Here is an 18,378-nt window from a genome sequence, read left to right as displayed (position 1 = left end):
ATTTATATGCCTCCAAAACCCTTCACCTCACCCTTCGTTGGAAAGTTGTACATTGGGCGGTGCCCCTTCACAAAAGCTACACAAGAGGACACCAACGCATTCACATCCTTACACCCACTTTAGGCCCTTAAAGTCTTTGAAGTGTGTCACCCTTTAGGACTCTCTAAAATCCTTTTTTTAAGCACACCTACGTACAACCTTTTCGCTTTTGCATTGGAGAGATTCTAGTGTTGATGGAAAAGTTTGACACGACTCAATTTTTGATAATACGTACACCACCAGATCATCTCGACCTCCATAACAGATGATAATTAGCAACTCCTATCCCTCTTTATAGCCTCTTCATCTTACAAAAGACTACTGCTACTACAACTACTCCTGAAGTGATCATAATTAGTGACTCATATCCCTATTTAGCCTCTTCGTCTCACAAAAAACTACCACTACTATACTACTCCTTTCATAGATTCTAACACTTTAAAGCCACCCCAAATCTTTCATAGATTCGGAGGATACAATTATAATGTGCAACATCAATATTCTATAATCTAAATACGAACGGAATGCATCAACACTTAGGTACACTGCCATTTTGCTGATCAATGCTCACACACACATTAATGCACATGTATGTAAGCATGTTTATACATTTATACACACACACACACACACACACATTCGATGTCTTCCTTTATACATTTATACACACACACACACACACACACACACACACACACACACACATTCGATGTCTTCCTTTATAAACTATTATTTTTAGGTAGTAATTTTCTATCAGAAAAAATTTAGACTCAAGAAAAGGCCCCTCTACCTAATTACTAAAAAAACGATGGGCTTGCCAATGAGAGTGCTAGGATTTAAAATCCATGTAACCTAGATCTTTTTGGTAGATTTGACCCCAATCTCTCAAGATCAAGTAAATCGAATATAATATTGGAGCCCCACAATTTAAAAAAATAGAGAGGTGTTAGATGTACCTTGTGGTCCTCACAAAAAGTCACATAAAAGTTTAAAATACATATTTCATTTCATATCCATTTTTTAATGCTCAACTTTTCACTTCCCCCCCTTTTCCATTTCTCCCCCTTTCTCCTGGTAGAATTCAAATTTTCCATATCTCGTGCTTCTTTGCTTCTTTCTCCACCAAAATTTATAGGTAGCTTCATCTCTACCATAGCTATCTAGTGATAAAGCTTCATCTCTACCATAGCTATCTAGTGATAAAGTTTCATTCTATTTGGACAAAACTGCTAGTTTTTATGACCATTTTTGCATTACATTTTTTGTCCATGTAGCTACTCTTTTTGTTAGGCTTTATAAGGGAAAACGTGATAGCTTTCTCTAGCTACTATCTTGATCTTCTTATAGATTTTCATCTCATTTCGATAAAACCCTAATGCGATCTTGCTGATTTATCATGGTATTCATGAGTTTTAATGCTTACAAATGCCTGGTTCTTAATTCCCTTCTATATTTTTAAGTTGCATATTGTGGGTTCTAATGCATTGTTGTTAAATAGGGACCCGTTAAATGAGTGAAAAATAAACTTCAATTAACTAGTTAGTTGATAGACATTAGGATTTGATTATGTTGTAGGTTGTGTTAAATCAAAGCATTTCATTAGTTTAGGGTTGGTAATAGGTCATAAATTTTTTATTTTTATTGTTATGTTGAAATTTTACTATTTTAGATGCTTTTGTTGTTATGTTGTTTTCTAATCCATTGTTGTTGATTATGTTGTACGTTGTGTTGAATTATTAGTTTAGAGTTGGTAACAAGTAATAAAATTTTTCATTTTGTTGTTATGGTGAAATTTTACTGTTTGTAGATGCTTTTGTTATTATCTTGGGTTCTAATACATTATTGTTGATTGTGTTGTAGGATGTGTTCAATTGAATTATTTCATTATTTTAGAATTGGTAAGAGTAATAAAAGTTTTTATTTTGTTATTATGTTATAATTTTACTACTTATAGATGCTTAGTTACAAGTTATTAAATCTAAATTGTAGTATTATATTGTTGTAGGGTTCGTATAGTTAGGATTATTATTTTGTTATTATGTTAGAATTTTACTGCTTATATATGCTTAACTTTACAAGTTATTTTAAATCTAAATTATAGTATTATATGGTTGTAGGGTTTGTAGGATTATTATTTTGGTTTAATATTGTCATTATTTGTTTAATCATATGCTAGTTTGCTATATAGAGATTGATCTTTGCTTTGTGTTTTGTGCTTGTAGATGGTTAAGAGTGTGAGTTTGGAGCGAGCTTTTCTTGACAACCACTCTCTCTCTATACCCATATCTCCACACTTCTTCTCACTCTTCTTTCCTCCTCCCCTCCTCCTAGCCTGGCCTGGCTTAGCCCATCTTGCCCAGCCCTCTCTCTCTCTCTCTCTCTCTCTCTCTCTCTCTCTCTCTCTCTCTCTCTCTCTCTCTCTCTCTCTCTCTCTCTCTTCCTTTATATATATATATATATATATTTCTACTTTTCTTCTCCCCCTCGTTCTCCCTCTCTATTCCTCTCTCTCTTTCTCTCTCTCCTCTTCCTCCCTCTTTCTCTCCCAATCTCTCTCTCTTTCCTCTTCCTCTTCTCTCCCCCCTCCTTTGCTCTCTCTCTCTCTCTCTCTCTCTATTTCTACTCTTCTTTTCCCCCTCCTTCTCCCTCCCTCTCCCTCCCTCTTTGTCTCTCCTCCTCCTCCTCTCTCTCTCTCTCTCTCTCTCTCTCTCTCTCTCTCTCTCTCTCTCTCTCTCTCTCTCTCTCTCACTGATTTTCTATGCAAACATCAAACTCTCCTTGGAGTGCTTCTATCCTCCTCATCATCTTCTTCTTCTTCTTCTTCTTCTTCTTCTTCTTCTTCTTCTTCTTCTTCTTCTTCTTCTCTCTCTCTCTCTCTCTCTCTCTCTCTCTCTCTCTCCCTTCTCCTCCCTCCTCTCTCTCTCTCCCCTCTCTCTATATCTCCCTCTTATTCATTACCATTGCAAACACAAAACTCTCCTTAGATTTTTTCCATCCCAAAGAAGAGATTAGTTAACCATTGAGAGAGAGAATAAGAGAGGCCAACATTTAGTGTTGATTGCATGTTCTACAATGTGATATTAAGCATTGAACATGAGAAGAGTATAGTACAAATTAAAAAAATGAGAGAGAGAGAGAGAGAGAGAGAGAGAGAGAGAGAGATCCAAGCGAGAATGAGAGATAGACAAAGAGAGAGAGAGGCAGAGAGAGAGAGAGAGAGAGAGAGAGAGAGAGAGAGAGAGAGAGAGAATTTTCCTCCCCCACCCCCAAGTGGCGAGCTCGCCACTTTGGAGGGGGCGACAAAAAAAATTTCTCCCCCTCCCACACAAAAAAAGTGGTGAGGCTCCCCACTTGGGGGTGGGAAGAAAAAACAAAAATAAAAACAAATCCCCCCCCTCGATTTTTTTTTTGTTGTTTCCATCCCCCACCTCCTAAGTGGCAACCCTGCCTATTGGGGGGTGGGGAATTTTATTTCATCTTATCCCCCCCAATCGGTGAGCTTGCCACTTGGGGGGTGGGGGAGGGAAAAAAGATCTAATTGTTCTTTTAAATTTTTAAAATAACTGGGTGGGAGAGAGAGAGAGAGAGAGAGAGAGAGAGAGAGAGAGAGAGAGAGAGAGAGAGAGAGATCCCCTCCCTCACCCTCAAGTGGCGAGCTTGGGGGATGGGGGAGGGGGGGAAGAAAAATGGTGAGCTCACCACTTAGGGGTAGGGAAGGGGGAATTCCCCCTCGTGCCCAAAAGTGGTGAGCTTGCCACTTGGGGGGTGGGGGAGAGAATATTTGTGTTTAAAAAACTAATTTAAAAAAATTAAAAATATATTTTAAAAATTAAAAAGATAAATTTTAAAAATATTTTTTGCCATTTGAGAGGTGGAGGAGGAAAATTTTTGCTTTTTTACAAATGAGTAAAATTTTTAATTATTCTTTAAAAAAGTACAAACTTTTTGAAAAAAAATATGCCCTTCCACACACCCCAAGTAGCGAGCTAAATGCATTTAGGCACAACTTGGCAACCATGATTTTGTAGCATGATTAGCCAATCATGATGATGCTAGTATGATTTTTAATGATGTGGCACACAGCATGATTTCAGATGATGTGGTGATGCAAAACCTTTGAAACACTTGATGTGTTGCTTTTTTGTAGGGGTCATTCTAAGGTATCTCGTACCCAACCTGAGGCACGTAAATCACTTTGAAGCGATAGGCTTGTAGAATCATGGCCTTAATATTTGGGCTTGTAGTTGATGTAGTAGTCTTTCATGAGGAATATATGACCTGCATTTGATATTTGAAGCACTTTTGGTTTACGTGATTCGGGAAATCATGACCGTGTTACAAGGTCGCATAAGTGTGATTTGAAAAGCACGACATCTTAGCTTTATGATTTTCTTCATTCTGATGATGTACATAACATGGGTAGCATCTTTATGATAGCAAATTATCAATTTTGATGACTTTCTTGAGGCGTGATTGGGGATCACAATCGTGATTGGTGTGATTGCAAAATCATGGGCGATGACCAAACCTTATGGGATTGTCGATGTAGAGATTTAGGCTTTCTCCTTCATGATTATGGATCATTGTTCATACCATTCCTTGGCTTTTTTCCCTTCTTTGGCAAGCATGATTGTGGAATCATGGGCATGATTCTTGAGATAATCACGGTGAACAAACCTTTGCAGAATAGATCTTATACAGCTTCTTTGTCCATTCTAGGGTGGACACATTAGTAATCACCACTTGGTACAATGAGTTTTGGTTGACATGATTTTTAGAATCACAGTTGTGATTTTTGGAGAATCATAGTGGTGAAGACTTTCACTATCTGTTTTATTCTATCTGATCCTTGAAGTATTTGATTGCAAGGAGTTGGAGACCCATGAGTCCAATTTGACCCTTTATGCTGATCTTTGTTCTTGGCAGCATCCATTTGGCTATTGATGATTCTTTGACCTTTGCACTCCTTTTGTTGATGATTCACTAGATTGTTTTTATGGGAGGTTCTTGTGGCATTCTACCTTTGCAGTAGTGGTTCTTGTGGCTTCCTGGCATTTGTTTTACTTTTATGTGAGCAATGGGTTCTTGTGTCTATCTCCATTTTTAGGAGAGCAGGTTCTTGGGTTTGCCCACCACTGAGCTTTCGTAGCCTCAACTCTACCCTTTCAAAGAATGGGTTCATGAAGATGATCCATGGAGCCATCTCCAATTACACCCTTCATTGGCTGTACTGATAGACAATTCCTCATGGTGTAGGCAAGTGGAGTCCTCCACAGGGTGGGTTTGTGGTTGCTATAGTCTCAAAACCATAGAAGTCTTTTACACACATTGGGCAGCTAAATTTGATAATAAAGATTGATTATGTCTCATAGCTTTAGGTACCCATATGATGTTATTACCATCATAATATCCTTGAGCCTGAAGGAAATTTGATGAATTCTTTGATTTCAAGCATGGTGTTTTGGATGCTGGCCTCTCCGTTTTTAGAGCAAGCTTCTTTTCTGAGTCTAGACCTCTTCTTCTTTGGGGACATGGTTTGCCTTTTCGGGATCCAAACTTGAGTTGTACCCTCATGGTAGCCTTGGGCTTGCAATGTAACCTTTGGAATCCACACTTCCTTTACTAGCATTTTCTTGTAATTACTTTGAATGCCATTTTTGAGGTTACTTTATTTTCTTCTTATTGTCATTGTCTCATATTTGTAATGTTTGAGGATTTCATATCTTGAGTTGAATCATTTGTGTTGTATTTTGTTAAGTTGAATGTGAGGCATCGTTCCACCAAGGTTGGTGTACAACTTGTGTTTATGATTCATTTGGTTCAGTTGCACAAACTTTAGGATAAAGTGTGGTTTCATGGCCTTGTTTTCAATGATTTCAATATAAAAGCATTAGCTTTATGCCCCTAGGTAGAAGAGGTTTCATATTTTGTTGATATTTAGCTTATTTTTCATCGTGGATTTCTTTCTTCAAGTTTTCCATCAGGGCAACATAAAGTTGTTGAGTGGTGAACTCCGAATTAAAACCATTAACACCCCTTATTTGGATGAGAGATTCCCTTTCTCCCCCCTTTCTCCAAGTCATCATCCAACCGAATAGCCTCTTTGCAACATTCATCAAAGGTCTCATAATTTGACACAAGGATCAAATTATGCAAGATATTTTTCTTTACTTCCATCATAAAGCATCTTTTCAATTGAGCATCATTTAGTTTTTCCTATGGTTCACACTGTGTATCCAGAGTTTTTATCTGGACAATAAAATTTCATATGGTTTCATCAATTTTTCACTCATCAATTAAGTAAATTCATGTGATACACACCACCAGTGGCCTTGTCTTAAGAACCTATGAACAAAGGCCTCTTTTAGGGTTCTAAAATTGACCTTTATCTCTGGCCTTAGAGTTTGATACCACTGTCTTACTTTGCCTTCTAAGCACAAATTTAGGACTTACATGTTAGTGGGACAATCAAGATTTCCAAAAGCTTCACAAATTGTGTCAAACATTTGGAGATATTGAAAAGGATCGGTCCCATCAAACTTATCCATAAACTTGGAGATATTGAAAAGGATCTCCACTCCCACCAAACTTGTCCATAAGCTTGGAAATTTCCACTGAACTATATCTAGGTGTCTTAGAAAGGTTTAATGTATGTGATAACCCTTGTGCCACCCCCCTTCCTAGAGCTCTCAGCATGGAAAGAGTTTGTTCACTAATGGATAAAGGAGAAGTGATTGGGTTAAAATTAGTGTTATGCAAGGGACTTGAGATTGGCAAAATTAGAGTTACTGCAGGTCTGGTGAAACCTAGCGGAGCACTCGTGTGTACAGCATTGGTTCAATGTGGGTATGAAGTCCCTAAGGAGAGTTACTGCAGGTCTGGTGAAACCTAGCGGAGCACTCGTGTGTACAGCATTGGTTCAATGTGGGTATGAAGTCCCTAAGGAGTATGAGGCCTCGATATGTGGCATAAGTCTCAATGGCTACCTAAGGATGGCTTCAAGGTCTAAATCAGACATTTGCATGTGTAGGGGGAAACTTTAACCTCCTAGACTAGCCATTCTTTCCTCTTTGATCTTATTCTTGTAAACCTCTTGGCTGAAGAGCTCCCTTTTCTCTTAGGTTTCTAGCATATGGAACCCCTTAGTCTGAAAGTCAAGTATGACTTTGAGACACCTCAAGGTGAGAGAGTTCAAACTTAAACTTGCATTAATATTTCATAGAGAACATAATAATAAGATTTTTAATTTTTGGTGCAAGTAATTTAGAAGTGTAGCACTCGTTGAGGCAGTCAGTTTGGACCCCTAGTAGATGATAAAAATTGGACGTCTGGGTGCAAATCAAGGCCTTTGGAAACTTTTAGATAGGTTGGGATTCTTGGGCCAAAGTGCAAGCTCCTAGCGTCTCAAAAGCTTCTCCCCACTCCCGTTTATAATTTTAGGCTCCACCTACCTTCTTTTGACCTTTGTTCTTGTATTGTGATTTTCTAGGTTTGAGTTTTCATGGCTATGATTCTACAGGTTTGCTCGTACACCGTGATTCTGATTGTACACTGTGATTTTTTTTCGTGATTGTAGAATCACATCACCCCTTTGTCCATATGTTGTGATTATAGAATCACGTTGATTTTTTTTGTAAATGCAAAATCACGTTGCGACAGCATAAGGTTAATTATTTTTGGCCTCGTAAATGTGGAAATCATGCAATGAGAATCTCGGGAAGATTACACGTGGGATTTGGCACGTTTTAACCAAAAATGTGATTTTGTAGAAAATTTAAAAAGTTTTTAGATGTTTTTTCTTTACCAAATTGTCCAATATTTGTCTCCTAAGCATGAAGATCGTGACTATGTGTTCAATGGAGCCCAATCTACCCTCTAAAGTCTAATTTTTTAAAGTTTTTGTCTCTTGACTTCACTAATTAAAAAATAATGTATTAGTGAAAATTAGCAAAAATCAAGAGTTTTGTTTTGTTTTTTTAATGCATTTTCTTATTTATTAAGCTACCTATTATGAATGCTAACATGCTAATGTAATCAACTACAACAAAAAACCTAGTTAACATGCAAAAAAATGTGCATCTAGGCTCTATGTTATAACACACATAAAAGAGAGCAAAAAGAGAGAGAAAAAAACCACACCATTTTCACACAAATCTCCATCAAATCCCACTCTCTTTTGTGGCACTCTACTATTCAAGAGTGTGAGTAATGGGTAAACCATAGATTAGAGAAAAACAAATGATAAAGCCAAGGAATTGCTCCTCAGGCACAGCAGCACCAAAAATATGAAGGCTAAGCGATAGCTTCAAGGGATCCACTCACCTCAACATGTCATGATGGGGATCTTTCCAATGGATGAGCTCATAACCCTTGAGATCTCCAAGCCCATCATTGCCATGGGTAGATTACTATTTGCCTTCTCTCGTGAGCATTGTCACACCGTTATGTTACACTAAAGGCACTACTCCCTCCTCTCACCTCAAATCGCTGACAAAAACACTCATTAGCATGCATTAGAGAGAAGATTAAAGAGAGGATTGGCAAGAGGGAAAGCTCAATTTTACAATGGGAGAGTGTACTTACATTCTGAGAGAAACTACCTTATATACATGGCTATAAGTGTTCACACACACTTAAGCTGCGAGCCGGGCAGGCACCCAAAGCTTCTATTTGGCCTACTACTTGTACATTTAACACTAGGAGAACATCCTAGCTTACCTACCACATGCTCTTGGAGTGGGAAACACCATTAATTATCCATCGTACCTTTATGGGCACCGTCCAAGTTTGAAAATCAGACACCATTACTTCATAGCTTGTTTGTACATGAGTTTGGTGTGTCTATGCTTGAAATTTGATGTAGATTTGGCATAAAATTGGTGGCAATTATAAAATGGGTTAATAGGGCTAGGTTGGGTTGGGAGGAGGGAGGATGAGGGGAGAAGAGAGAAAGGACAAGGGTAATAGAGAGAGAGTGGATGTCAAAAAAAGCTCACTCCAAGCTCGCTCTAAAAAGCTCGCTCCAAACCCATCACTGGACAAAGGGTAATATATAGTCCATGGATAGGATAGATTATGAAGGGAGATGGGTTGAAGATCTTTATACTAAGTATAAGTGGGTTGAAGATCTTTATAATAAGTATAAGTGGTGCCAATGTATCCAATCAAGATCATGCAATTTCAAGAATAAGGATAGAGAAGATTGGAGAAATCATTGGAAGGGAAGGATAATGAATTTTAGATGGCATACTAGAGGAACATAGGCACTTATTCAACATGTGTATATGCACAAAAATATCCATGTGTTCCTAGCTTTGTATCGATACATTTCTATAGTATAATTATATCATATGTCTTCTTTGAATTTTTGTTCCATTTCTGATATCTTTATCATGATATGTTTTTCCTAGCTTTGTATCGATACATCAAGAATTGAGAATGGTAAACTAGTGGTGTGCCTTAGTGGAAAAAAAATGTTTAATCATTTTGAAACTGAGTGTTGCTATTTTAGAATAAGAATACCAACTTTGGTAGCCCAAGGGATCTTCTTTTATAATTCTGTGTATGCTATGACATCTCATAATAATATATATGGCTTGTTAGAATCCATACCACTCCTGCCCTTATTTTCTTTACACCTAGCATGGACCTAATAGAATCTTGTAGAGTGAAGCTTGCAAATGACATGCAAGCTTCTATGAAACCAACTATTGGCTCGAAAGATGTTCATTTGAATTGGTTTATTCCATTTCGATGTTTTGTATACTCGCACTTGTGAAGGTTTGCAGAAAATGGAAATCACATTTGCATACAAGGCCCGAAGTAAGGATTGGTTGGTCCACGTGATGGGCAAATGGGATACAAAGAGAACCAATCATAAGGATATATTTGAATGTCAAGTGACCAAATTTGATGTTACTTTCAGGTGATAACTTATCCTAAATGTAAATTTATTCATATTTTGTAAGAAATTGTACTAGCTTAATTTGTTTTTATGGTAGGTACTTTGTTTCTCCACAAACATTTGCATGTGATTCAAGTACAGAAGATCGAGGCTTGTCATAGGTGATTGGTTGAGCTTAGATCAAGACACTTGAGGTCCCAGCCATTGTGCAATGGTGGATGTTAAGGTCAGTTGGGGGAGGCCATGATATAATTACAATTAGTGTGGAGGGATATTGGCATCTTGTATTTATTAGGTAGGATATTCCAATGATGTATTAGAGATCCACCTATAAATTTCTATTTCAAGTTAGATAATAGAAAGGTTAGGAGTAGATGTGAAAACTCCATGCTTTGTGCACAATAGTGCATCTCTCCCCATATTTTTAAGATTGTGGAATCTTTATAATGAGCATATGGTTATTTTTTACTAATGAGAAATTAATTGTGTTGTGTCTAAATATAAGAAATTTGTAACTATAAATATAAGCATTAGTATGAAGAATTATTAGTATAAGTATAAATATGTTTTTAAATATAAATATAAATGTAAAGAAAACTATAAGTATATATATAAATAAAATATAAGTGTGAAGATAAGTTTAACTATAGGTATAAAGATAAGTTTAGTGTAAGTATAAATATCAACTAAAGATAATTTCAACTGTAAGTATAAAGATAAGTTTAGTATAAGTATAAATCCCAAGAACTAGGGCTCATTCCTATATTGTATTCTTTTACTCTCTACCATTCTTATAAATATCAAGAGCTAGGGATCATTCTTATATTATATTCTCTTACTCTCTACCATTCTTATAAATATCAAGAACTAGGGCTCATTCTTATATTGTATTCTCTTACTCTCTACCATCTTCTTGCCTACTCTCGTTAGCTTTCCTAGTAGTCCCTCTTGATGGTTGCTCATGATGCTTTTTCCCCGATAAGTGGATCTCTAGCACTGAATATGCTCACCTTGGGGACTGTATCTACCCAAGGTTTTGTAACAACATTAATCTAGAGAGCTTGTTTACTGCTTTAGAGCACCATCACATAGTGTATGGTATGTTTTGTATGAGAATCCATCCTTGCCTCTACCTCTCGTTGGACACCTTTGGACTTCCTTGTCTCTATGAGGAGTGGAGATAGTCATAATAAGAAGGTGGTCAAGAGAGTGCTAGTGCATGCCACCCCACATCTTCACCCAACCTCCACCCCCACCTATATGAAGAGTACCTCGATCTAATCAAATAGGATGTTACTTTTAATATTTACAAATTGTGCTCTGATTTTGAGGAGGGCCTACTGAGGATGGCCCTAGAGATGCAGAGCACCAGCACATAGTGTACGTTATGTTTTGCACGAGAATCCATCCCTAACTCTGCCTCTTGTTGGATACCTTTGGACTTCCTCTTCTCTATGAAGAGTGGAGATAGTCATAAGAAGGTGGTCAAGAGAGAGCTAGTGCATGTCTCCCCACATCTTTCTCTAACCTCCACCCCTACCTCCTATGAAGAGTCTATCTCGATCTAATCAAACATGATATTTCTTTTACTATTTACATTTTGTGCTTTGATTTTGAGGAGGAGCATACTAAGGAGATGACCCTGGAGATGTTGAACACTGTCTGATATACACAAAGAAGAACCAGTTAGAGATGACTCTTGCCCTTCATGAGAAGGTAGCGCAGAGCTCTTGCCTCGACTTGACAACCATCTATAAGTAGCAAGTGTGCCCCCCCTTAGTCATGACCCATGTCTCCTTCCCCTCTGTTGCTTGAGGTTATAGATTTATGCAATGTGGCTTTAGGTTTTTCTCTTCAAAATTCTAAAGTTTTTTGCATAGCTAGATCACCTCAAACTTTTACGGCTACTTCAACCACTCCTTAACATGTCAAATCATTTTCCTTTAAAGTACTTTGCAATGGCCAACATGGCCACTGACACTACAATGACTAACACCCCCACTGAATAGGTATTCTTTGTGGCTTTAATCTGATATCGTGTTTCTTCATCCTCCATATCCATTGTTTTTTTGTGCGTACTTGTTTTACATGGCCCAATAGCCATATTTAGTCTTTCGATTGTGTTAAGTTTTCTACATATTAGCAGTGTTTGGGTGGTTTTATGAAAATCTGTATGCTCCCCTACATCCTTATATCTTTTTATAATTCCATGCTATGTATGATTGGTTAGCGAATTTACATGTGTTATGACATGCTCTCATTTATGTATGCTTTGGGCATTACAATCATGGATCTCATTCATGTATGTCGTGGGCATTACAATCATGGATATCATTCATATATGTTGTGGGCATTGCAATCACGGCTTTCATTCACATCACAAACGTGCTATTTTCACATCATATGATGACAAGTATATGTGGATATCATTCATATATGTTGTGGGCATTACAATCATTAATTTCATTCACATCACAAACATGCTATTTTCACATCATACAACGACAAGTATATGTGGATACAATAATTCCTTTGCCCATTTACATTAACACAAGTACAAATATTGTTTTTTATTCCGTTATGGAGATTGTATTCATAGTTAATTGCCATGCAAATATTTTAAATGCATAACCATCAGGCCACATCTTGCCAAAGTATGTATATTCACACATATATTTTTGTCACGTATCTTGCATGGATCATATTATGTTTTCAAGTTCAAATGTATACATTTATATCTTATGATCATTTTGTTTTATAGTGAGATTGTGAAGGTTGCACACGTTGGTATTAATGTCAGCTCAGCAGGAGCAAGTTTGGCAACTACGGATTCTCTGCAATTTCACCATGGACTAGGCTCCCTCGTACATAGTTACTTGGGTAACATTTGCTTGGGACACTGAGGCTTAGGCCACCATGGCATATGAGGAGGAGGGTGGGGGACTTGCATTGCAAGTATCTCATTGTTGTATTTCTGTGTAGTGTCAGTTCTAGCTCCACCTATCGACGATTGGACTCTCGGAGAATTACAATAGTATTACATGACACATTTGCAACAAGGACATCGAGGGCACCCTCACCCCAGCAAACAGAGCATCAGGCTTGATATCATTCATACCCTCCATGGATAGTAGGGGAAGCTTCAGGGTGGCTTTGACCTTATGCAAAAGTGCCACGAGGCCTTCTTGAGGATTTAAGTCATGGTCCCTTTCTCATTGCAGTGGTGGTGACCAACTGTGTGGTTGTCTCCCCCGCTTTTGTATGAGATAGCTTTCTTCCCCCAGAGTGGCCAACTGGAGGAGAAGAGCATCCTCCCCCTTTACAGTTTCTTGATTCTCGTTCCCCTTTATGGAGCTGAGTTTTTGCCTAGTCATTATGGTTGTTTTTCTCAGTAACTAATAAAAGGGTCTATTTCTCGGGGGCAGGGGAAGGGGGGGAAGATAGTAAGGAGGTCTTCTAAAGCATTTGTGGGTGGTGAAGCCTTAAAGTTATAAGCTCCATGGTTTGATGATTTTTCCTACAAAACCTTGAGTTGCTTGTAAAAATAATCGGCCTAGTTGTACATTACTTACTCTTAATCCAAGCCCTCGCCAGGCCATGGTATTGTTGTTGGTGTATATGTACTTGTCCAGTCAAGACATACCAGTTATCATCATACATGGTCGTGTTAGAGCTACAATTTAAGGATTAAGGATTCTCTCTCATGTTAGTAGTATTAAGGATTCTCTCTCATGTTAGTAGTATTAAGGATTCTCTCTCATGTTTAACGTCGTATATGCCCTCGTGTTGCATTCTACCGACGTTAATCTCTCTCTCTCTCTCTCTCTCTCTCTCTCTCTCTATGTATTAGTTGGTGTTACGTGTGCTTAGGTAGTGCCTAGAAGTTCTAAGATGTTTTGGGAAGTGATAGGCTTTGGGGGATTTTTTGAGAGAAAGCAATTTAAGGGCTTTGGAAAATTTCATCAACTCTACTAGTTCCTCGCCTACTAAGTCTACTTTCCTTGAAATTTTTCTTTTGTTTTGACAAGACTCTCCATTAACAACCTGCTTTTCTTGACATTTCACCAACTCACACTACTTTCTTTGATATTTATTCGCACACAATGTGATGACTTAAATGGTAGATGTGAGATTGTCATATGTGCTTTTCAACCATGTTTCTAGATTTTGTTACCAAAAAATCACAAGGAATTGATCATCATGCAAAGAAGATTCCATTTGATTAAGGGAAGAAGACTTCAAATAGGGATATTTTGTCGAATGTCAAGTCTTCATAGGTATGTTTCCTCCATTTTGTTCCATAGTGAGGTTAAGAAGCATAGAGCCTTCTATCTTACTAAAGAGAGATGTTTATAGTAAAGAAAAGAGAGAGTTATGTTTAGAAGCATATACAAAAATCCATTCAACAATGAAAAAGAAGAGTGCATGGGAGAGGTACTTATATACAGGTGGCACTAGTAATGCACATAACCAAACAAAACCTTGAAGACTAAAGTGCAAAATATATTTTGAAAAACTTACTATAATTATGAACTTGTGTATGATAGACATGTAAATAATAATAAAATTTTCATTAGAAAAGGTAAAGAAACACGCTTCCGTTAATTATTATTAGAAGATGGCCTTAATTGGGACATCTTAGTATCATGTTAATTTTTGCAAATTTATTTGTAGAATTTGCCTGGTGTCAAAGAACAACTAAAATGTCTTGAAGCCCCATATGGGTTTGACATTTAAGGGTTTGAAGGTCCAATACATGCAAGTGGGTGATGGCAAGGTAGCAAGATGGACATGTAATATTACTTTGACTTCTACCACCTACATCATTATATTTTATGTCCCCTAAAAAAAGTGATGGGTGAGGAGATATGTAAAAATTAAGGTCGGTTACACATTAGCCACTATATGGGCGGGTAAGATATATGTGGACATCCGAAGGAGGACTTCAGACACATCCACGAACAAGGACAATAAAAAGCATGTATGTATGCATCATGTCTTCCTACCAAGGACCTTTCATAGCTTTAAAATGTAAATATTTTGTATTGTTGTCATTGTGCGAGGGCAAACACTTAAAATGGTGTAGGTCTCCTTTATCGTGGTAGCACATGACATATCATGATTCACTGATGCATTGCCACAATTGTAACAAACCCCCTCAAGTGGAAGCAAAAAAACTCACATAAGGCTGAAGGCCAAAACTTGTTATAGCCAAGATTTAAACTCTTGCCATTGTGTATAGAAAATATCCTATTGGTTGAAGTGGGAGTGGTGGCTTTTTCATGGATGTGGATATGAAGTGGAGAGAAACACATTTGCTCCATGTGCCACCTGAGGTTTAGACATTCTTATAGACATGTCTTAGGCCCTAATTGGTTACACTGCTCGAAAAAAACATATTTTTCAATCAATCACAACAAGGACAACTTTTTCCGAAAACTTTACTATATGTCGGTTTTTCAACTAAAATATATGAAAAAAACATTTTTTTCAATCAATCAAAACAAGGACAACTTTTTCCGAAAACTTTACTATATGCCGATTTTACAACTAAAATATATGAAAAATCATAAGGGCTACTTCAAATCTCAGTCGGTTTTTTCTTAATTGTCAACCAAAGTTGTAACATGCCCTCACACTCTTGGGCCCTCTAGAAAGGTGACACGTGGTACAAGAACAGGGAGGAGAGAAGTGAATTGTCCTCGCGTTGGTGTGGCTATGGCGCATGGTGGCTATGGGAAGCGCAAGGTAGCTGGGAGGTCCCCACTCTCTGTAGGAGGAGGAGGAGGAGGAGGAAGAGGAGCGGGCCCTAGCAGAGGGCTGGGCGTCCGCCACCACAAGGACAGCGACAAGAAGGCCAAGATCGTCTCCATCAAGAACCAGATCCGCTCTGTAGAGAGATTGCTCAGAAAGGTGCTCTTTCAGCTTGTTGTACAAGTCCTTGGCTCTAATTCATGCCTTAAAGATATGCAAACAACATCAGAACTGCGTAAAGTGTCTCACACAAGCGATTAGGATTACTAATTAATCGGGATTACTGACTTTACCTGAGTGCCGTACAACCACCTCTCAGCCGGCTTTGCTTAATACACATCAATTCCAGTAGACTCTGCATGCTGCTGCCCCAGTCGAATCTCCACGGAGGAGCCCGAGGGCTAGACCAACACTGGTCTATGCCCGTCACCCACGCTCTGGTCACTGGTGTCCCAGACCAACAGAGTCCACCCTCCATATGTAAAACTTTAGCTAAGACAAGTTCAACGCCTGGTCTGTGTCCCTTGATTCCCTCAGCATCGACCAGTAGGAACCAGCCCATGTCTCACTTAGGCCCGGTTCAGCACGGTAGTTCAGATGGCGAACAATGATTGGCAGCAGGCCCCCCAAAGCAGAAGTTTTTTTTGTGCTTCTGGCATTAGAAGCCAGCCCAAAGAATGTGTCTGCTGGATTCAAACCCCTGCCATTGGCTGTAGAGTCCAACAAACTACCCTGTGTTAGTAATGATTTATTGAAGTTGGGGTTGTCAGCTTTTTTTTCATTCTCATGCCTGAACCAACTCCTAGGCCACGTCACAAGCTTCCACAGGAAGCTTGTGTACCCAGCCTTACATAAACTTTAGGTAAGAGTGTCCTTAAGGTCTCTTTGTACTCTCATAAAATAATAACTTTTTAAGAAGTTTGCAAAAAGCCTGACTTGTTGGAGGGGGAGGGTACTCTCTCATAAAACAATAACTTTTAAAAAGTCTGCAAAAAGCCTGACTTGTTGGAGGGGAAGGGGACGTGCAGAAGTACACAGGATGGGTGAAAAAAATGGTGAAAGGGGAACCACCAAAGAAGAAGGATTAATTTTGTTTCTCCAGAAAATCTGAATGTGAAAAGAAAAGTTTACAAATTTCTGGAATTTATTTTTCTACTTTCAATTTCGACAACAGCCTAGTTATGCCCAAATTGTTCAATTTATAACTATTGCTATGTCTACCTTTCCAAGACAGGCCAACGAATGAATTTATCATTAAATGCCAGCTTAGTTATGACCTTTGGGAATTAATATTTCCATTCATGAAAGCCCTAAGACTTTTGAGCCCACATTTTGTCATTTAGAGAAATTTCTTAAGTATAAACATCTTACAAAATAAGAGATCAATGCCTTTGGATACAAGAGAAGACTTTTTCTAAACAATCTACTACAGAATGTATTGGTTAGGTAGCCTAGTGTGTGCTTAGCAACTAAGCTCCTTGTGGTAATGTGAGAAATCCTTTGTATTACATTGATCAAAATGCACCAATACCTTGAACCCCCATGTGAAGCATTGCAAAGTCTCTTTCATACAAAATCTAATTAATGAGATTAGAAAGAAGAAATTGAAAGAATGGGTACTATGAAGAAATTGAAAGAATGTGTACTATGCTGTGATACCCACAAAGAAATGCTGCAAGAACTGTACAACACTGTGTATAGACAGCAAGCATAAAGGAGAAAAGAAGATCACTGTTGAATATCACCAGAAAAGGTAGTACATCACGTGGAGTAGCATGAGGGAGGTCCTGTAGATGCTGCCTATCACTGCATGCAGAAGCTGAAAAGATAGATGCGTTTCCACCCCTAAAAACTCATTTTCCCGTTTCCATTCTTCGAACGTTTCCGTTCCCATTTCTCGTTTCTGGTGACTATGGGGAGAGGAGTTGGTCGGCTAGTAGCAAATCAAAGGACTGGCCGACAATGCATAAAAGATCTGAAATAATGCCTAATAATAGGCAAAAAATATGTAGTGCCTAGATGCATATGCAAGGCTTCATATGGAGCTAGATACCAGCGTGAATGTGCATGGGAAAGTCCATCTGGGGATGAAATATTTCCAACGCCTCCTCTTCAGTGCCAGATGGGTGGACCAGGTCCAGCATGTTGCAAAAAATCCTCCAAAGAGTCTAAAGGAACAACCTCCTCATAAAAGGCACATAGCTCGCGAAGATATGGTACATATGAATACCGAGAAGGTCTCCGAAAGAAGCCACGAGAAGATTGAGAAGATATCGAAGACGAAACACTGTAATATGCGGAAGCTTCGGAGAAGAATCGGTAACTTCAATACTCAGAATTCAACACTCTTTTCGCGACGGAAATTAACGCACAAACTGAAAGGAGATGTGCAGAAAATAGAGAGAGAGAGGGAGAGATGGAGAGGACACAGTATTGGGTCCCAATTACCCTTTGCAGGGCCCCCACCACGGATGGTGTATTTGCTTTATTAGAATGATCAGAAATCTGAAAGAAAATACAGCAATCTTGGACCTTTTCTTGGTTGGGAATACCCTACCCTTGACCTGAATCCTTCACCTCTTTGCTTAGCACCCTCTTGGCTTTGTCTAGCCTCTTATGCTTGAGCTCTTGGTGGAGAATGAGATAAATGAATGGGAACATGGGCTAGGCTATTTATACTA

The 18,378-nt window shown here is 38.4% G+C and overlaps 1 protein-coding gene across 2 annotated transcripts in view; it reads left to right on the top strand.

Moving 5' to 3' along the window:
- The first annotated feature begins 15,562 nt into the window (after nucleotides 1-15,562).
- LOC147622651 (uncharacterized) overlaps nucleotides 15,563-18,378 on the top strand; it is a 56,994-nt gene continuing 54,178 nt past the window's right edge. The window contains exon 1 of one of the 2 annotated variants that reach the window (XM_086822198.1): nucleotides 15,563-15,856. In XM_086822198.1, coding sequence (XP_086678324.1) covers nucleotides 15,662-15,856 — 195 coding nt within the window. In that variant the 5' untranslated portion in view covers nucleotides 15,563-15,661. The remainder of the gene's footprint in view (nucleotides 15,857-18,378) is intronic. The other variant, XM_086822197.1, reaches the window with a different exon arrangement.

Source organism: Cibotium barometz, chromosome 28 (genome assembly GCF_041138505.1).
Source record: "Cibotium barometz isolate CiBa-2024 chromosome 28, ASM4113850v1, whole genome shotgun sequence".
Classification (NCBI taxonomy): domain Eukaryota; kingdom Viridiplantae; phylum Streptophyta; class Polypodiopsida; order Cyatheales; family Cibotiaceae; genus Cibotium; species Cibotium barometz.
Note: the sequence above shows the minus strand (reverse complement) of the source record. Positions and strands in the feature narration are given on the sequence as shown.